Below are 22,943 nucleotides of genomic sequence, written 5' to 3' on the forward strand. Positions count from 1 at the left end.
CTCGCATCGGTCATACTTACTTGACCCATTCATTTATTTTGAAGAAGGATCCTCCACATAAATGTGAGCACTATCAGTGTACTCTGACGGTACGCCACGTTTTGGTGGAGTGTCCTCATCTCAAAGAAACAAGACAATATATATTTTGACAAACAAATGTGATGGAATCATTTTGATTCCATCCAGAATTAGTTTTACTATTTTTACGTGATACTGACTTTTATTCCAAATTGTAATTTGATCTATCTGTGATATTTGTATTTTTGCACAGTTCTTTACACTGTGTTTTATTTGACACTTGAATTTGTATATTGCAGTTGATCATCACATTGTTGTTCCATTACCACAGTTTGACACTCAATAGCCGATGTATTTTTCGTGCTGGGGTGTCGTTAAACATTCATTCATTCATTCTAATAATATATTCTGTGAACTATGTTTTAGGGGCCTTAGGTTTACTGTGGTTTGTGGTTTGGATGTGGATAATTCACGAGACTCCAGCCGATCATCCAGCAATAACAAAAGCAGAACAACAATATATTGAGGACTCCATTGGTAAAAGAGAGGTATTGTCTGTATATACATGTAGAACGTATTAGCTAATGGTATAGAGCTCTGTAGTCCTTGACATGTCAAAAATGGGCTTAATATATTTAAAATAAACGGTCATCTATTAAACTGATTTTGTGTTGTGGCATTTCAGTTTTTTCCTTTCAGCATATACCTACACCGTGGAAGAAGATACTAACATGTCCAGCCTTGTGGGGTATCGCCGCCGGCCATTTTGCAAACAACTGGTTGTTATACCTGACCATGACCTGCCTACCGACCTACATGAAGAACATACTCAAGTTTGACATGAAATCTGTATGTTGGTAAATTCGTCACATCAGTTCAGTGATCCCAATTGGATATTATGTTCACAATCTATGTATAGACTAAAGACATTGGTTAATTGATCGATGTAAACGGGAGAAAGAATATCAACATCAAATAGTGTGGACTACCGATCCTATATACCATGATGGTACTGAATTTGTGGAATATTGGTTCTTTACGGCATGGACGTCCTAGTGGGTTATGATTTAATCATCAGTAAATGACTATCATGTCAAGATCCCAGAAGCTAAGTGTTCAAAAAGAGACCATGTTAACGACGACTACAAACATATTTTTATCATATGATATTTAAGAAATGATTGAATGTAGCTGTTTAATTGTGTTAAATGAAAATGCTTAATTTGGAACGAGTTATAAACGTCTATTTCCCGAATTTGCACAATTGCTCAAATGCCTATTTAGAAAGAATTCATTAAATATTTTGCTGATGTTTATAATATTGATTGGACTTTGTAAATATTTTGTCTGTTTTGGCATAATACATTTGAAAGCTACTGCCATCAGCATACCTACCGCATACTGGGACGTTTTTACGGTTGGTAATTCGCTGGTTTATACTTTCTTTCACAATGCTTCCAGCATCTCATTTAAATATTGTATTTGTATTTTAAACTATTTATGCCTGTCTTTGGTTTCGATGTAGAATGGTTTTCTCTCTGGGTTACCGTATCTGGTGGTGTGGTTTATGCAAGTGCTTTCAAGCTGGTTTGCTGATTTCTTGCGATCAAACGGATACCTGACAACACAAAACACAAGGAAAATATTTTGCACTACAGGTAGATTATTATCTTTGTAATACTAGAATGTGATTGATTGTTAATTTATTCAAGTGGACACTTTATAAATTATATTGCCATAACACACTATAAATAGCATACAACGTCACATATAACCATGGATTTTTGTAATAAAGAAAACAAGTTTGTTTTGTTTAACAACACCACAAAAACACATTGTTTAATTATCGGCTACTAGATGTCAAATATTTGGTAATTCTGAAATGTAGTCATCAGATGAAACCCACTACATTGTTTTCTAAAATACCAAGGGCTCTTTTACATGCAGTTTCCTACAGACAGGAAATCACATACCGCGGCCTTTGACCTTTTGTGATGCATTGGTTGCAACATAAACAAAAAATCAGTTGAATCGATCCATCGAGGTGGTTCGATCCTGCGTGTAAATAATTTTGAAGGCTCGTCCCACTGTTTAACAGTTTGTATTAAGGTCATTTCCTGAAGTGTAAGAATGCTAGGTTATTGGACATCATCGCATAAAATCGAGGTTTAGTATGCTTTAGCTTCTGGCGGATTGCATTTTGCTGAACAAAAAAAGCCAACTCCACAATACAGTGTCTACTATGTGTCTTTGATTATAGTATATAACGTGGGCCATATATGAAATGTTGGAAAAAACAACAACAACAACAACAACAGCAACAACAAACAAAACACACACACACCACACAAAAAAACCCATCAATAAACAAACAAAAAATAAATAAACTAAAACCACAAACCCCAAACAAATCAAAACAACAAAACAAACAGAAAATGAAACAAAACTTTATTCAGTTTATTTTTATTTTTCAGGACTTCTTTTGTCAGCAGTATTTATAGTGGGTGCTGGCTACACTGCTTGCAATCACATCATTGCAGTTGTTCTGTTGTCTTTGGCTGTTGGAAGTTGTGGGATTACAATGGCAGGGCCACACATCAACCATCTTGATATTGCACCAAAATTTGCAGGTCTGTCAAAATTGGCGAATAGTTTCGGGTTTCATCTTGGAGTTTAGCTCAGTGATGAAACATAAGAACATCATGATAGTCATCTGTATATGTATACTGCAGACTGAGAGTGACTAACCTAATGGTCAAACGAAATCCGGAATGTGGTGAAATGTTCGTTGTTAAGCAGGCGAACGCAATTTGTTTTACATTTCATTTTTATTTGTATATAGAGCACATAAAACACATTTTCCTACAAACTGATAACAAAAAGAAGAAAACAAAACAAAAAATAAGCCACAGGATACCCCCCATATTTGGCATATAATAACAAAATAAAACCAAACTAATATACATATTGAAACTACTACTAGTATACTCTTATACGAAACTTGTTCCAGCGTTTTTGTAATATTCAGGTTTTACCTGCCATGATGAAATTGTATGCACCGTCATAAAAACATTGCATAGTATGTAGGTAGATGCATCTGTATAGGTATACTGCAGACTGAGGGTGACTAACCTAATGGTCAAAAGAAATCCGAAACGTGGTGACATTTTCGTTATTAAGCATGCGAACGCACTTTGTTAATTTTATATAGGGCACATAAATCCATTTTCCTTAAAAAAAAGAAAAAAAAACAAAACAAAACAAATAATAAACAACGGGATACGGTCATATATGACATATATTAATATACATTGTATATATATATATATATATATATATATATATATATATATATATATATATATATATATATATATATATACTCTTCAAAAAAAGAAACGCAAAAGGGTACAAATGGGTTATAACTCCGATTTTATGTTTCCTACCAGTTCATGCTTTGTGAATATAAGGTCATTGCATGTCCCAAACACATTCCCACGGTTACATTCGATAAAACGCAGCTACTGTACAATAAAGTTCCAAAATGTGAATATTCGCAAAAACGCAGCCACGTGCAAACCATGTCACCACTGCACGTGCGTTGTCTGCACGTGCAACATGAACACCGACAGTATAAAAGTGCAGGGTGTTCGCTTGCCAGGCCTCTGTATCTGGCCGACAGTTGACAATCCAGGACATGCCACGTCTCGGTGAACCGCAGAGAAACAATGCCATCGGCCGACTAGACGCAGGCGAATCCAGAACGGCCGTTGCCAGGGCATTCCATGTGTCCCCAAGCACCATCTCCAGACTGTGGGACCGTTACCAGCAACATGGATCAACACGTGACCTCCCTAGATCCGGTCGACCACGGGTCACTACCCCCGGGCAGGACCGCTACATCCGGGTACGCCACCTTCGGGAACGATTGACTACTGCCACCTCCACAGCCGCAGCAATACCAGGTATGCGCAGGATATCCGACCAGACCGTACGGAACCGCCTACGTGAGGTAGGAATTCGTGCCAGACGTCCAGTTCGAGGTGTCATCTTAACACCACAACACCGTCGACTCCGACTGCAGTGGTGCCAGATTCATCGACAATGGCCTCAACTGCGATGGAGAGAGGTGTGGTTCAGTGACGAGTCCCGATTTCTGCTCCGACGTCATGATGGAAGATGTCGCGTGTATAGGCGTCGTGGTGAACGTTATGCGGCAAACTGCGTGCAGGAAGTGGACAGATTCGGCGGGGGTAGTGTCATGGTGTGGGCAGCCATCTCACACACTGGCAGAACTGACCTGGTCCACGTGCAGGGCAACCTGAATGCACAGGGCTACATTGACCAGATCCTCCGGCCACACATCGTTCCAGTTATGGCCAACGCCAACGCAGTGTTCCAACATGACAACGCCAGGCCTCACACAGCACGTCTCACAACGGCTTTCCTACAGAACAACAACATTAATGTCCTTCCTTGGCCATCGATATCACCGGATTTGAACCCAATTGAGCATCTATGGGACGAGTTGGACCGACGCCTCCGACAGCGACAACCACAGCCCCAGACCCTGCCCGAGCTGGCAGCAGCCTTGCAGGCCGAGTGGGCCACCATCCCCCGGGACGTCATCCGTACTCTGGTTGCTTCAATGGGCAGGCGGTGCCAGGCAGTTGTCAACACACGCGGAGGCCACACCCGGTATTGACTCCAGATGACCTTCACCTTGGTGGTGTGTCCTATCACTTACTCACAATGGACTAGAGTGAATTGTGAACAATCCTGCAACATTTGGTAATTATCGGACTCACCATTCAATAATTAAATCAATTCTCCAAATGTTACGACAATGTGGTTTTGCGTTTCTTCTTTTGAAGAGTATATATATATATATATATATATATATATAGTCAAACTTCGTTACCTCGACCTCTGCAAACTCGAGTATCCAACATATCTCGAGGTCCAGTGCCGGTATATAAATATCCCTTGTTACTAATCGAAAATAGTAAATGAATGAATGAACTAATGTTTAACGACACCCCAGCACGAAAAATACATCGGCTATTGGGTGACAAACTATGGTAAGTCACAACATGAAGTGATCGAAAAGAGTAGACCATAAAGTGGCAACAGCGGGTTTCCTCTCAGTATCTGTGAGGTCCTTAACCATATGTCTGACGCCATTCAGATTAAAGAAGTAATGTCATGTTGCTAACATGCATAGGTTTCTGGTGTTGTGTCTAGTATCAATTTATATCAAATAAATTTCCTGCATGTTCTTCATCTTTTATTATTTTATTTGGGGAATATGTTAAAAACAATCGTTTAAGTCTATTTCGGTATCGTCAATATCATATATTAGGAATAAAAATAAGGTATTATGTTCGCCAGAGGCTCGCATAATACAATTTCTATTCCTAATATATGATATTGACGATACCGAAACACACTCTGGTAATAACACACACACACACACACACACACACACACACACACACACACACACACATATTACAAAACAGATATATATATATACCAGTATATATATATATATATATATATATATATATATATATATATATATATATATATATATATATATATATATATATATATATATATATACTGGTATATATATATATCTGTTTTGTAATAATGTTAATATTAATAAATGTTATTTTCAAGAGTTAGGCATTTTCGTTTAAATCCGGTAAAATCCAGCCTGCCCTCTACAAGAATGGACATTGTTAGATTCATTCACATTAATCCCCCCCCCCCCCTCCTAGAATACTAATACTAATACTAATACTAATACTAATACCAATACCAATACCAGTACTAATACTAATACTAAGAATAATACTACAAATAATAATAATAATAATCATCACCATAATCATAAATGTCTATGACAATTTGAATTGTCAAAACAATTTGTTTTGCTTAAAGGCACTATTAGAGCACATTGATTTCTTAATCATCGACTAATGGATGTCAAACTTTTGGTAATTTTGACATATTATCTTAGAGAGAAAACCAACTGCATGTTACACCAATATCAAAGGATCTTTTATATGCACAGATTGATAACACACACACACACGCACGCACGCACGCACGCACGCACACACACACACACACACACACACACACACACACACACACACATATATATATATATATATATATATATATATATATATATATATATATATATATATATATATAGATATATGCCTTTTTAATGTATATCTTTATTATGTTTTGTATTTATTTACTTATTTTATTTATTTATTTACTCTTATTATTATTTTATTTTATTTCATTTTTATCATTCTTATTATTTATAATTTTATTTATTTGTATGTTATTTTCTTTTCTTCTTCTTCTTCTTTTTTTCCTTTTTTTTGGGGGGGGTGTGGGTGGGGGTGGGTATTTTTGTTACTTGATTTCGTATTTTAGTTTGTTTGGTTATTTTCTTGTTTTGGTTTTTTGTTTGTTTTCTATTTGTGTGTTAATTTGTTATTATTATTTTATTATTATGTTTTATCTCGTTTTTGTTATTCTTTTTCCCGTTCATTTCAGGGGTTCTTTTCGGAATCACTAATACCTTCTCAACTATTTCTGGATTCTTAGCGCCTATTGTTGTCGGTGTCCTTACCAATCATAATGCAAGTTTATTCCTCGATGTTTAAACTATATTTATTTAGTTCCATTTTAATGTCATTGAAGCAATATATAATATGGTATGACAATGGAGCTTTATTGTTTATGGATAAAAAACTATTCAAAATAAAGTATTTAAATGTTCAGTGCTATCAAAGTATGTGCTATTTCTTACATATTAGATGTAAATTAATCGAGGTCACGGCACTAGGTTTATTGACATTTAAGGAAACGTGCTTGAAAATGCTTCAATAAAGTTCCACTCACTTTTGTTAAATCTTTACAACTCAAAGATACACAATAAAATGCAAATGTATTTTAACAGAAAAAAAAATGCAAGGCGTTACACACGTGCCTACGCTATATTAAGGTATTTTCCTATATTTTTTTTTTTTTTAATTTGACAGTGGCGGATTGTGTTTTTCATTACTGCTGGAATTTCCATGACCGGTGCTGCTATCTTTGCAATTCTCGCTCGTGGTGAGGAAATGTCGTGGGCTCGAGAAAGGTCCGAGTCGGAGACAGAGATTATTCTTGAATCAAGGGGCGTGAAGAATAACAAAGCGATGTCAGGGTCATAATATAGTCCGTCTTTGACACTATTACCATAAAATTATGACGATGTGTTCTGTACAGACGTGGTTTTACATTATGTAAGCATAAACATGTGTCAAATGCTTCATTGGTTGTTTGCGTTAATATGTTGTGACCCACTGTTTGATAATCTTTGAGTAAATGTATATTATCCTATAACTTACCCATACTATCCATGTCATAAACCTATTTTATATTTACCATTGTTTACTAGGTTAATTATGTTTGGCTGTCAATGGGTCACTTGGTTACAGGAAACAAGACTTATATACATGAGTGTAGCATTTTGATGAGATTTAGCTGAAGTACATGATGTCAAACTACATTTGTGCTAATCGCGATAATGTCATATTACCGGTAATGTGAATATATAGAACAGGCCTTGACCTTAAGCTTTTTCAGTATTAGCCTGCTGGGCTACCAGGTTATAAAATCTAGTAGACATCAGTAAAAATTGGAAGCCCATAACTTTAATAAAAACAAAAAATTGTAAAAAAAGATAGAAAAAATCAAAATCATTTATTGTTATTGTTGTTTTAGGGTGGGTTTTTTTTTAACTATGAGCAATGTACTACGAAATATACACACTTATGAAAACTACATTATAGCCCTTAATGAACAATAAAGTGTTTTGTTTAAATCATTAAACAAAATTTGGGGTATTGCTTATTTATCATTAAATAACGGATAAGTAGATTTTTAGATGTACTTATCGTGTAGACTTTTTTTCTATCACTCATTATTTATATTTGGGTAGCGTTAAAACCTGACAAAAAAGCGATATCCAAAACTACGACATTAGTATGTGACAGAATGAAATATCTCATGTGTCGCATTATATGGAAATGATTTATTTTATTCTTGTCAAAACATGTATGGATAAAACTATTTAAAAAAAAAATCCCTACCTACATTTGAAACTACTGGTCGGAAATGATGGAAAAAACTAAATAGTTTTAAGGATTGCCTCAAAGGATTGATAAAAATCTAACAACCACCACCAACATACCAACCTATTCTACCCCGAGTAACTTGTTTGGTACGATTCTAAAAACACAATAGTTTATTATTATTATTATTATTATTATTATTATTATTATTAATTTTGTAAGGCCTAATTTCGTAATGAATCCTTACAGAATATTATTGAAACAGTTTTGACGTGTAGAACTGTGTGCTACTCGTGCGATTCTGAAGATCGATATCGCATATTTTAATATTTAAAATGGCTGTAACTATCTTCAATAGCTAGGTGTCATTTTGAAGAATCTTAACACTCCTTGCCTGTTTTCCATAACAATAGCAGTTTTTATTGATGAAAATAAACGTGTAAATGCCGTAAGCCAATTATCCTTGCCAGGGGGTCGCCATGTGTGTGTTTGTGTTATCACCTGACAGGTCAAATGTCATTTTGAGCGAGGTGATCCTGCAAAGCTATAGTAAACGACGAGAGAGATTTAATGATAACTAATTTGTAAGAAAGATTAATATTTTTAACATTGAAAATATTTGTCAATTTATAGATTTGTTTAACATAATAATATATATTAAATTTCTAACAGTAATCTGACAAGTTGCGTAGGTAACCTAGAAGGAAATAAACCGTGATTCAGTTATGGTTTAGTTTAGACTTCAGCTGGCGGCTGATCATACAAGGCGTTAGTTATAAGTAGGCGTTAGAACAACGGACCGTGTTGTTGATTGTCATAAAATTAATGTCTTCAAATAGAATCAATGAATGACAATCTCATTGCTCTCAAGGATTTCCATGACCCGTACGAACCCTATTATATCTGACCACTAAATTACTGATGATAATACATTGCCGGTTCAACGCCCCTGCCGCCTGCCGCCATCTAGTTTTAGAAATGGGGTCACAACAGTGCACGTTGTGGTGCAATATCCTATTGTTCTGTGAATAAAGTGCGCGTCACCCGTAATAGCCGATATGTATTTTTGTGCTGGGGTGTCGTTAAACAAACATTCATTCATTCCGTACTGACTAGGTCAGAACACTCTATAGTAAATACACGATACCCCTTTAAATCGGATGACAGGTGCTTGCACCTGCGTATTGTATTAATATTGTTTGGCGATGACTTCTTGAATAATTAGTACAAGTGTTATTCCAGTGCATGGTGTGGTGCAGTGTCCAATTATTCTATAAATAAAGTACGCAACACCCCAACTGCATGGCTGGGTCTATTCGGGTCACGCTGTAGTAAATACACGCTACGGGCCGAAACCAGGTCACTGTTGCAGTGTATGTACTTTACTATTTTAGCCAGCTTACCAGTTGAAATCCAACTCGTACAGCGCTATTTAAACAATAATGTTGTTTTAGTTTTATATTCTTACGATGTATGATAGTATGTAGTTGTGTATGAAGTTGTAATACAAACAGTCGTGTGCGAAACAGGGTCTATTGTGATCTGCTGGAATGTGTACATGGGTCTAACTAGGTCACTCTGTGTTGTGCGCTTAACTGACCGCGAGTGTCTCCGTATGTCTATTATATTAACATGGTGTTGAAATAATTATTTAAAAATCATGTCATACCTAACTAACTATACGTCTTTTTATATGCACTCATTTAAAGGTGGTATAACTTAAACAAGTCATCCGAATTGACGAAGTGTTTTGATAACACTACTGACCTGTAAACAGACGTGTGTTACGCCAGGTCGCTAAGCTTAACCAGGTCACTGTTTTGATAACCACCTGCATTGCGTTATAGCTGTACCTACATGTATTGGTATGTAGGCTAAGCATATTAGAACCGATATAATCCAGTTTGAACTGGTTTAAACCACTTATTAAAATATGTATATAAAGAGCGTATATTGTATATTTTTTAAATCATTTCATTCACAGACAGCAAGAGAGACACATTGAGCGTGGTGTTTATTTATTTAAATGGCAGATAAACGGCAATTTTTAAACACTGTGACTTCAGTACAAGAACTTGAAGCGTGGGCTCATGACTACGCCCTGGAAGATGATCAAGAAGTCAATCTTAAACGCATTGAATTACTGTCTAAAGAACTGATTTCTAACAATGAAAATAAACCTTCAAAAACCGGCTATGTTTGCAACGTATGTCAGCGGTGTGTTAAGTGGAACAAAGACCTCCTACGACACACCCGTACAGTCCATGGGAATGAACGATTTCAGTGTGTTAAGTGTGGACATTCATTTTCCCGTCTGAATAACTATAACAGTCATCAATGCTCACTAAAACGGACATCATCAGAAGACAACCAACAGGCCAAACGACGGTGCCTACGACCTCTTGGTAACAATGTCAACAAAAACTCCGACCCTTGTGATGTACCAGCCCGGCTAGCTAAGTGTAATTGGTGTGGTCACGTTAAATGTTTACTTCCCGGTAAGCGCTTTTGTGAGGGTTGTTCAACAAAAGGTCGGGAATGCAGCCAATGTCATAGACCACTACCCGAGCGGTTCTACAGTCAACGGGTCAACCAGTGCGATAGGTGTATCCACCGGCGTGAACACTACGAAGAAAGACGAAACCAGGTTGGAGCAGGCCGTATAGATGCACTCGAGGGGGCAATTTCAACGACAACATTGACACCCAACCGAGAAAATGATGTTGACATTCTTCAGTTCTTAGCTGATGAACAATTTATTATTGTACAGATTTTGCATAATTCTTTAACAGCAAACAAAGGTATGAAGTGGTTTTTAACTTTAAAATTGAAATTTATCAAATATGATGAAAACAATGAAAGTATATTGGCAGAACCTATACTTAGAACTACTAATTTTTTAACCACTAATTTCTCTGAATTGGAGAAACAATTAGCAGAGGGATTTCAAAAATTGTACACATCATCACAAGAATTTCAAGCTGAAGGGAGTGGATGGGCTATCGATCATATCATACATTTGGAAGTTAATACAGCTCAATATGTTCCTTTGACTGGTAGTAGCTATATCCCTCTTCCTAGAGTCCTTGCAGACAAAAAAGCCATAGCGAACATTCAGAACGAAGATCAGAAATGTTTTATTTGGTCTGTCTTAGCAGCTCTGCACCCATTATCTTTCAAGCATGCCAACAGGGTAAATAAATATGAACCTTATGAAACTGAACTAAATTTAGATGGAATTGATATGCCCATTCCCTTATCACAATTATCAAAATTCGAAAAACTAAACAGTATTTCAGTAAATGTCTTTGGATTTGATGAGAATGGTGGTGTATTTCCCTTACACAAAAGTACATTCAAATGTTCAATTGAGGTAGATTTAATGCTACTCAGCCAGGGGGAAAAGAGACACTTTTGTCTCATTCGCAATTTCAGTAGGTTGATGGGAAATAGAACAAAACATGGACATCAAACATTTTATTGTCGTTCTTGTTTACATGGTTTTACTAGACAAGATTTGTTAGATGATCATACACCATATTGCAATTCATATGGTCTTCAGAAAGTAAAACTCCCCACAGAAGACAACAAGTGGGTTCAGTTTAATAGTATTCGCAAACAGTTAAGAGTACCATTCATAATTGTTGCGGATTTTGAGTCTCTTACGCGAAAAATCAGTGGCTGTTTGAATGATCCCACTTTTTCAACCACTACAAAGTATCAAAAGCATGAACCATCTGGCTTCTGTTATAAAGTTGTTAGCTCTGATCCTTCGTATTACAAACCTGCTGTTGTATACAGGGGCCTAAATGTTATTAATAATTTCATTGATCATCTATTAGAAGAAAGTAAGAATATTGGAGAAATCTTAAAAATCGTTGAACCATTGAAATTGACAGTAGAGGATGAGAGAACATTTAGAACCGCTAGTACATGTCATATTTGTCAAGGAAAGCTAGGGTCAGACCGAGTTCGCGACCACGATCATTTGACTGGAGTTTATAGGGGTCCTGCACACACTAAATGTCTAGCCAACAACATGGAAACATAGATATCATTCTCTGTTGGCAGTTTACGGTTCATAGACTCACTTCAGTTTTTGAACGCATCGCTTGAGACACTGGTTACTAATTTGGAAGCAGACGGTAGTGATAAATTCACTCAACTCACAAAAGAATTTTCAGATGAACAGAAAATCAGCTTACTTCTAAGAAAAGGGGTATACCCTTATGACTTTATGGATGACGAGTCTAAATTTAACATGTCTCAGCTCCCTGCTCAAGCTGAGTTTTATAATAGTCTAACTGATAGTGATATCTCGGACGAGGATTATGAGCATGCTCATCAGGTGTGGACAACGTTTGACTTGAAAACCATGGGAGAGTACCACGATTTGTACATGAAAACAGATGTTCTTCTCTTGGCAAATGTATTTGAAAATTTTAGAAACATGTGCTTAGATTATTATGATTTGGATAGTGCTCATTATTTCACTTTACCCGGTGTAGGGTGGGATGCCATGCTCAAGATGGGAGGTGTGGAACTTGAACTTCTCACAGATTTGGACATGCATCTTATGATAGAGCATGGTGTAAGAGGTGGAATTTCAATGATATCAAAAAAGTTTTCCAAAGCTAACAATCCTTATCTTGAAACATTTAATGAAAATGAACCCTCCACCTATCTTATGTATTTGGATGCTAATAACCTGTATGGACATAACATGTCCCTATACCTCCCTGGAAGAGATTTCGAGTGGGTTAAAGACTTGGACAGTCTTGACATTATGACTGTGACAGAGAATTCAAACACGGGGTATATTTTGGAGGTGGGTCTTGAATACCCCACTGAATTACATGACTGTCACAGTGACTACCCTCTGGCCCCTGAATCTATGCTAGTCACTAATGCTATGCTTTCTTCTCACTCACAGCAGCTGAGAGATAAACTTTGTCTTACAGGTCGGCCTGTACGAAAACTAGTTCCAAACCTCAATGATAAAGAGAAATATGTACTACATTACAGAAACTTACAATTCTATCTCAGACAGGGAATAAAGTTGACAAAGATCCATAGAGCGATTCAGTTTAGACAGTCTCCATGGTTAAAGACCTATATCGATTTCAACACGGAAAAAAGAAATCAGTCCAAAAATGAAATTGAAAAAGCTTTTTTTAAGTTGATGAACAACACCTGCTTTGGTCGAAGCATGATGAATGTAAGAAAGCATGTGAATGTGGAGCTGGTCAATTCAAAGAAACGTTTAAAGAAACTCTGTGCTAAACCCACATTTGAAGGCTTTAAAATATTTAACCCTGATTTGGCTGCAGTTCATCTTAAGAAAGCCACTATCGTTCTTAACCAGCCTATCTATGCCGGATGTTCAATTCTAGACATGTCTAAAATTGTTATGTATGAATTTCACTATGATTTCATGAGAGCAAAGTATGGTAATAAAGTCCAGCTTTTATTCACGGATACAGATTCACTGTGTTATGAGATAGAAACAGAAAATATCTATTCTGATTTTCAGAAACATGCCAACTTGTTTGACACAAGTAACTATAATCTCTCTCACCCTCTCTTCTCTACTGTAAATGCCAAAGTGTTAGGTAAAATGAAGGATGAGCTTGGGGGATCTGTCATGGAAGAATTTGTAGTCTTAGACCGAAAATGTATTTGGTTTTGTATGAGGGGAAAGAGAAAAAAATAGCTAAAGGTGTTAGTAAAACTGTGATAAAAAAGGTCCTGAAACATACTATGTATAAGAAATGTTTGTTTGAACATTCCCAACTGAGACATAGCATGACTAATATTCAGAGTGTGAATCATCAGCTTTACAGTGTAGCTACTAACAAGATAAGTTTATCTCCCTACGATGACAAACGCTATGTCCTTGAAGATGGAATCCATACTGTAGCCCATGGACACTACCGTACCCATCCTGGAATCATTGATTAGGCTATAAACCACATGTGCATAATATTGTCTATTGTAAATGAGAACCACTTCATACCTTATAATGATTTTCATGTATGCATATATTTAACCTTTTTATGTGGTGCCCTATTAATAAAATAGATTTTGTTTTTCTTGTAATAAACTTAACTTGTTTAATGTTTTTTTGTTTTGTTTTATTTAACTTAATACAATAAATAAATAGCAAGAGAAATGCTTGATTACTACAATGTATTTTATTTCTCTCAACATACATATATTATGATACGTGTCAAGGATAAAGGGAAACTCTTGACTGTATCTTACATATACATATACACAAAACTATTCAGTATCTGTATCATTTTCATTTTCTTCTTCTTGATCATTGACTAAGTCCTCAGCTTCAGAAAAATCTATCTGGGACAGTATATCTTTGACATTGGGTTTCATCCACAATTCAATCTTGGTAGAGATTACATCTGGGTCCGTCTCAGGGTCCATATTCTTCACTTTAGACAGTATGGTTTTGAACAAGGGTGCTTCACTGAAATAAGTCACAAACTGTAGGGCTCGAACCATTCTGTCAATGAAAGTTTTTTCCCAACATTTTTGTAACTTCCTTTCAATCCATCTTTCAGACTTCCCTTGATCTTCATCAGTTTCTTTCTTTGCCTGAATGCTTTCTTTACAAGTTTTCAAGGTCAACTTCCACATCTCTGTCAGACCAGCAGCTTCCCATTCTTTGTAATCCAATTTGGAATCTTTTACATCAGTATTGATGGGTTCTTCATCCAGTTTGGCTCGTTTCCTTAAAGGTTGACCCCCATTTTCGGGGCACCAGGTTCTTACATGACGTTGAAGATCATGGTTGTTCTCAAACAAAATACCGCATTCGTCACAGGAAGGCATGTTAACAACTGTATCAATATCCTCAGTATCTCTGTAATTAAATTCACTGTCAATTTCAGAAGTTTCTGTCACGTCGTTTAAGTTGTTGTGTTTGATGTTCACAGGAGGACTGTTACTATTCAACTGAGGTGACTCTCGAATTGATGGTTCTTTTATAGGTTGTTGAGAAACACTGTCACTAGTAGTTATAACATTAGGTTTAAGTCTCTCATTATCAGAGGTAGAAGGTCGTAAATCAATAGTCAGATTACCATAAGGTTGTTGAACAGCTGCTTATATACAGACATAATACGATCAGTACTGTTGGGATAAATTCTTCTTGCAAACAAGTTCACTTGTTGCCTGTCCACGGGTGAATTGAACAGAGTCACAAAATGTGAATTCAGAGCAATGTCACGTGACTCCTTGCCTCTCGGAAACAAATTTTGTAACAGCAAACAATTAATGACATTCTTGTGATGTGAAGTACGAGTAAACAGTTGAGAAATACGTTTATCATCCTTGCCCTCGGTCATGTGATCATCCAGAATTAAAACATTATTGCTGTGTGCATCAAAGTAGTTGTCGTCCTGCAGGTTGTAAGGGATACCTTTCACAAACTGAATTTGAGGCATGGTCTCACGAATAGTATCATAAAGGGGTTGCCACTCGTTGTAACACCATACAATGTTGTTAGGTGTTGGCTTGATGAGTCCTTTCCGAAGTATATGATACATAAACATTGTCTTCCCACATCCACTAGGGCCCACGAAAATGACATTGGAAGGTATAGTAAAATAAAACGGTTCTTCATCTGGTACCTGCTGAGCTTGCATTCCTGGTGGTGGCGGTGGTGGTGGTGGTGGTGGTGGTGGTGGTGCTGATGGTGGTGATGGTGGTGGTGGTGGTGGTGGTGGTGGTGATGGTGGTGAATGACTGGTCTGTCTATGTCTGAGCATGGCATCCCTCCTCGAAAACATTTTCTGACAATCTGGACACGATGTTGATCCCTTGATGTCCAGGTATAAACTAACTCAAATACAACACTCGCTATTATTTATACCAACTGGAGATTTGCTTCTGGAATCCAGCTGTTAAACTTCTTAGGATAGCCCATCCACTTAACAAACACCTGTTTCTCACCTCTCCTCTTTCTTCTCTTAAGCACTTTCTCCACCTTCCAAATGTTATTGTCCGTTTTGAAGACTTGCTGTAACTCATTTTCGTAGAAGCTACCTTCAATGGGGTCATCTGCATAATCTTTCAGTTGATATATAGGAAAGCCATCTCTGTAGTATTTTCTCTTAATTATAAATATTTTTTCAGACCATTTTTCTTGATAATCTCGTTGAAAAGTATACCTCAAATGAGAAATTCTGACTTGATCCCCAACCTTAAATTTAAATAGTTTCTTTTTGGGTTTTGACTTTGGTTTTAACGGATCAATGTACTGTTCTTTCCATACAACAGCTTCATTTTGCTCGTCTATTTCTGAAGGTGACCGCTGATTTAACGACCTGTGTGGTCTATTATTGTAACCATCCACTAGATCTTGCAGAATATCCAAGTAATGATAAGTCTGTTTAAAAGTAAAATATCTGTACAAAGCAACCTTCAGAGTTCGTATCACTCTCTCGGTATATGAAGCTTTGGTCTCATTCTGAGTGACGTAATAATCTATGCCCTTGTCTTTCAAAAATGATTTCACTTTATTGTTATTAAATTCACGGCCTTTATCTGATCTAATAATCCCTGGTAAAGGTGCAGTGGTAAATATTTTCTTCAGTGCTTTAAAGACAGATTCTGGTTGTTTGTTTTTCATGGGTTCAACCCATAGATATCTTGTAAACACGTTGATAGCTATCAGCAGGAATTTCACACTGTCGTTGGCTGAAGCAAGATTAGACACATCCGCTAAGTCAATATCCCAGCGTGCATTCAGCCCACTGGCCACAAGCCTGTTTCTTTTGAACTTGTAGCGTAACGCTCGCTGAAGTGAATAAGCATCTTGTGAAGCAAGCCACTGTTTGATATGATTTAAACTAATGTCAAATTTACCTTCCTTTTTCACAATATAATACAATTTATTTACCCCCGAATAGGAAGCTGGATGTTTTGGATTGAAATTAATATCAGATAAATATTGTGTCCATCCTTCTGTGGGCATGGTTTTAGATTAAATGAAGTAAAAACGAAATGTTGACAATATTTATATTGGAGACACTCGCGGTCAGTTAAGCGCACAACACAGCGTGACCTAGTTAGACCCATGTACACATTCCAGCAGATCACAATAGACCCTGTTTCGCACACGACTGTTTGTATTACAACTTCAGACACAACTACATACTATCATACATCGTAAGGATATAAAACTAAAACATCATTATTGTTTAAATAGCGCTGTACGGGTTGGATTTCAACTGGTAAGCTGGCTAAAATAGTAAAGTACATACACTGCAACAGTGACCTGGTTTCGGCCCGTAGCGTGTATTTACTACAGCGTGACCCGAATAGACCCAGCCATGCAGTTGGGGTGTTGCGTACTTTATTTATAGAATAATTGGACACTGCACCACACCATGCACTGGAATAACACTTGTACTAATTATTCAAGAAGTCATTGCCAAACAATATTAATACAATACGCAGGTGCAAGCACCTGTCATCCGATTTAAAAGGGTATCGTGTATTTACTATAGAGTGTTCTGACCTAGTCAGTACGGGTGACGCGCACTTTATTCACAGAACAATAGGATATTGCACCACAACGTGCACTGCTGTGACCCCATTTCTAAAACTAGATGGCGGCAGGCGGCAGGGGCGTTGAACCGGCAAAGTATTATCATCAGTAATTTAGTGGTCAGATATAATAGGGTTCGTACGGGCCATGGAAATCCTTGAGAGCAATGAGATTGTCATTCATTGAAGACATTTATTTTATGACAATCAACAACACGGTCCGTTGTTCTACCGGCAAAGTATTATCATCAAATTACATCAAAATATGTGTCACCTATGTCAAACAAAATTTTTACGGCTACTACTGGCAAATATAATCCTTTATTTCATTAAATCATATTGAGCAATCGCCAACTGTGGGTCAGACTAGGCGCGCAATTAACACTATTACAGCGACTACAGGCAGCAGAGAGCGTGCACATGAAATGTGGAATTTCAGACTCCGGTGAATTAAACGTCTCGTTGATTGTGGAGTGACTGGACATGCCAAACATTTAGTAGCTTTTCGGATTACCAGGTTTAAACAACTGGTAGTCCGAGTGAGATATCAGTAGCCAAAACACCCCGGGCTGCTGCTAAGAATATAATAGATGTTTAACGACACCCGTCCATGAAAACTACTTCAGCTATTGGGTGTCAAAGTATGGTAAATGCAAAACGTAAGTGGTGATCAACATCAATATGAAAATACAGCAATTACATTAAAACACAGTGTAAAGAACTAAGCAAAAATACAAATATCACAGATGAGTCAAATTAAAATTTAGAATAAAAGTCAGTATCTCGAAGAAATTGCAATAAAACTTCTAGATGAAATTGAAAGGATTTCATCACATTTGTTTGAATGAAAATATATATTAAAGTTTCCTTAAGATGAGTACACTCCACTAAAATGTGGTGCACAGTCAGAGTACACTGACAGTGCCCACACTGAGGCACACATATATATGTTTTTATCTGTTGGGAGTCCAACTTCAATATGTATCAAACAAAGAGCTATTGTTGATTGATTTCGACGTGTCTACCATTATATTTGAACGGTTTCAAAAGGTCACGATGTGACGATACGACAATGGTATTGATTAAAATCATTATAATAATTATAACAAAGCTCAAAATAAATTGTTTTATAGACACCAATATGAGCTGCAGCAAACGAAAATTGTTTTGTGCAACAGTAAACTGGAAATAAAAGTGCTATCATCTTTAGGTAATTTGTTTATGGGCATTTCAATATTATGTTTGCATTTGTAATTAAATCATCAGTATCTCTATTGATTAATGTTCATTTTATACACAGTTTATCATGAAATATTCATTACGCTAGTGAAAGGGTGGTGTATACAGTTTCATAATTGTAAGTTTATGAGACAAATGATTTGTACCACGCCCCTATATGACGTTGCCTCATTCGATAAGGACGTTTGACGTTGCCTGATTTGATAAAGAAGTTTGGCTCAGACTGCTTATAAACGGGGTATAAGCATCTAATACAATCGCAAATACTCGTATTTGATTCTAGCTAGAAAATTGAAGTAGCTTAATTTTGTTACTTTAGAAGAAATATACAGAATGCTCGTTTACAGTTGTACTCTTGCAGCTATTGACAGTGAGTTAGATGGCCGGTTGGTTATATTCCGTCCCATCCTCCTACACAAATGTTTCGGGCTTTTTTTCTTTCTTTTTTTTGTTAAATTATTTCAGTTTAGTTTGACATAGAAGGAAATACAAGTGTTTTGGACGCTATTTATTTGTGAGCTGATGTTTCTCTAAATTGCATACAAAAAGAATGTTTTTTTGTTTTTTTGTTATTTGCCAAAGACTTTTACTTTTTTCTTGCCACAAATCAAACTAAAATAATTTTTAAAATAATAACGTTCACGATGACTGGAAATGTCTCTAAATAGAACAAATCATCTGTTAAAGAGGAGGCGGCATGTAGCTCAATCGGTGGAAGACTCGCACGAGCTGCTTGGATCAAAGGATCGAATCCTCTTGGTGGAAATATATACATGTATTTAAACAACGTGCTTGAGATGGTGCCTGCATAACGTTTCGTACACAGCCGATGATAACCCGCCGTCATCCCATCCCATTCTCCGCCTTATCGTTATTCAATTGTTCAAGGGCCAATCGTTGCCATTCTACAGATAAGGAACACTGTTTCTTTGTTAATGTTATACAATCAAAGTATTACTTATTTGACCTTTTTGTCTGAGTTTAAGAATAGGCGTGAACAAATGCTGACCAATCACGTGTCTCTCTGCACTTGAGAGGTGGGGTTTCAAAAGTGTGCAGTGCTTGGATAAATACCGCATACTTTTGCAAATAGACTGACACTAAAGCGTGGTGTAATGTTAAAAAGCATTTCAGAAAGTTGAAAATTTTAGCATTGGTAATACATACATTCTGGTACCTAAATTTTGTATAATGCAGTATTTTATGTTCAGATAAATGTTTATCTATCATTTACTTTTAAACATTCAATACACATTTTGGAATACATACAACTACACATTTTTATGGCTATTTTATAAAGGAATCCAAATGACTCAATATATTATTTTTGATTTTTTCTTTAAAATTTGTATTTCATAGAATCCCTATACCGGCTCCAAGCCAGAGTGAGTTTGACAACTCAGTGAGCAGGTGTAAGGCCAGGACACAGAAGAGAAATGTAAATGCCTTTACTTTGGAGTTTTTGCTTCTCGGGGGGAAGCCATGGCCTGAGTAAAACAAATGTCACGTGTCTCTCTGAAGGTGGTAGAACGCTCGCTCGATTAGCGGTCGGTCTAGGATCGATCCCTGTTGGTGGACCCATTGGACTATTTCTTGTTGCAGCCAGTGTACTACGACTGGTATATCAAAAGCCGTGGTATGTGTTTTCCTGTATGTGGGAAAGTGCATATAAAAGATCCCTTGTTGCATTAGGACAAAATGTAGCGGGTTTCCTCCTATGATTAATTAATCAACGTGCGCTAGTGGTGTCGTTAACAAAAATCGTTCTCTCAAGCTATTTAGCGATTTCAAGGAGCTTGGCCTACTTTTGGCGCAAATTAGTGGCTAAAGTAACGTTCTTAGTCTTTCTAAGAAATAAATATGGTGTGGACAGAGCTCTCGGTAATGGTCCAAGGGGTTGAGATAAATTCCAGTTTGCTTTTATGGTCCAAGGGGTTGAGATAAATTCCAGTTTGCTTTTATGGTGATTACTCTACCTCTTGCTTTTACTTTATATATATATATATATATATATATATATATATATATATATATATATATATATATATATATATATATATATATATATATATATATATATATATATATATATACATACATACATACATACATACATGTATATGTATATGTATATTTATATATATGTATAAACACACACACTGAACAGCATTGAAAACGCACCACCAGTAGATGATAATGACCAAAAAAAAAAATGATGCTCAATCATTGATTAGTTTTAATTCATCTACGTATGAAAGACACGTGGGGTCACAGTGAACAGCCAACAGCGCATATGTTCACCATCTGCATCAACACACGCCATGCAATGTCTTCTCATCGACCCGATAAGTCTGCGAATAGCGTTCTTTTCCAGTTCTCTGAAGTTATTCATTGTATTTTTCGTGCTGGGGTGTCGTTAAACATTCATTCATTCATTCATTTGTGGACGACGTGAGATGCGTTGACCAAGGCACTCTCAAAGATTCTCTATTGGCGATAAATCATGGAACAGTGCTGGCCATTCAAACAAAGGGACATTATTGTTCACTAGATACTATGTTGTAACACGTGCTGTGTGCGCCTGGGCGTTGTCTTGCTGAAATGTGTGCATATCCCGATGCTGATGATGGCGTGATTTTGTAAGACGTTATCACGGTAGTAAATGGCATTCATTCTGGTACGGCAAACATGAACTGCTGTTCGGTGATGATAACTGATCCCGCCCGACACCATGACACTCCCTCCACCCCATCGATCCGTCTGGACAAGGCAGTCATTGAGGTAACGTTCACCACGCCTACGTCGTATCCGCAACCGACCATCAGTATTTCTTAAATGGAAACGGGATTCGTCAAAGAATAGCACACCATGCCAAGTTGTAATCTCCAATGACGATACCTTCCTGCCAATCGTCGGCGCTCATTTAGATGTCGATCAGTCAGGATAGGTCCAACATATGGTCGTTGTGCAAGCATCCCAGCAGAAGACGGCGACGCACAGTGTCTGAGCTGATAACCACTCGTCGATCTTGAACAGTTGGTGCAGTCCTGGAAGCTGGAAGGAGGCGAACAATATGGCGATCTTGTCATGGTGCTGTAACACGTCGCTGGCCGGGACGTGGACGTCACTGGTGATTCCTATCTGCTGGCATATTCTGTGGAGTCTAGTGATTGTTGAATGGTGACATCCAAACCGCTGTGCGATGAATCTACTCGAAATGCCGACTTGAAGCATGCCTAAGGCAGGTTCATGTTCCTCAGCTGTCAACCTTGCCATCACTTGTTTAATGTTCCCTAAAATATTACTTCATAAATGAAAGTGGCTGTTCAGAGGCCATGTTTTATAGCCCCAATCAGCATGCTATGCATGCAATATGTTGTGTTTTGTTTTGTGTTTGTGTTTGTGTTTGTATACCGGGTACGTTATTCGTCGTCATGTATGGTCTATAAGGTAGTACGGTACTTATTCATTGATATTTTTAATGCTAATATACGCCCCATTCACATTTGTTATCATAAACTGTTGGTCCATTTTCAGTGCTGCTCAGTGTGTGTATGTGTGTGTGTGTGTGTGTGTGTGTATATATATATATATATATATATATATGTGTGTGTGTGTGTGTGTGTGTGTGTGTGTGTGTGTGTGTGTGTGTGTGTATATGTATGTATGTTTCTAGTATCTCACACTTAAAGGCTTTTATGAGTTTAAAGGTGGTTATACCTTTGTAGTAGAAATGCTAATAATGTCCTACTTTCCTGTTTCTGTGTTTGATCAGTAAGTATGATGGAATTTTGATTTGTTACATTTTAACTGACCTAGGAATGTATTGTTTGGTTAATATGTTAATAATTATAGGATATTACACGAGCTTCCATTTCGTATCACGTTTATGTCTAGAGTGAAATAATGTTCAGTTGTCACGAGCTTTAGCCTATAAGGTTGTGCGCCACCTGTTGACGTCATCGT

The 22,943-nt window shown here is 36.9% G+C and overlaps 1 protein-coding gene across 1 annotated transcript; it reads left to right on the forward strand.

Annotated features, from left to right (window-relative positions):
- Window positions 1-476: 476 nt before the first annotated feature.
- On the forward strand, window positions 477-13,881 carry LOC121377814. Its single transcript, XM_041505913.1, has 5 exons — window positions 477-555; window positions 2,493-2,648; window positions 10,235-10,374; window positions 10,700-10,815; window positions 12,240-13,881. The coding sequence occupies exons 1-5, from the start codon at window positions 477-479 to the stop codon at window positions 13,879-13,881; spliced, it is 2,133 nt and encodes a 710-aa protein (XP_041361847.1).
- The last annotated feature ends 9,062 nt before the right edge of the window (window positions 13,882-22,943 follow it).

Source organism: Gigantopelta aegis, chromosome 7 (genome assembly GCF_016097555.1).
Source record: "Gigantopelta aegis isolate Gae_Host chromosome 7, Gae_host_genome, whole genome shotgun sequence".
Taxonomy (NCBI): domain Eukaryota; kingdom Metazoa; phylum Mollusca; class Gastropoda; order Neomphalida; family Peltospiridae; genus Gigantopelta; species Gigantopelta aegis.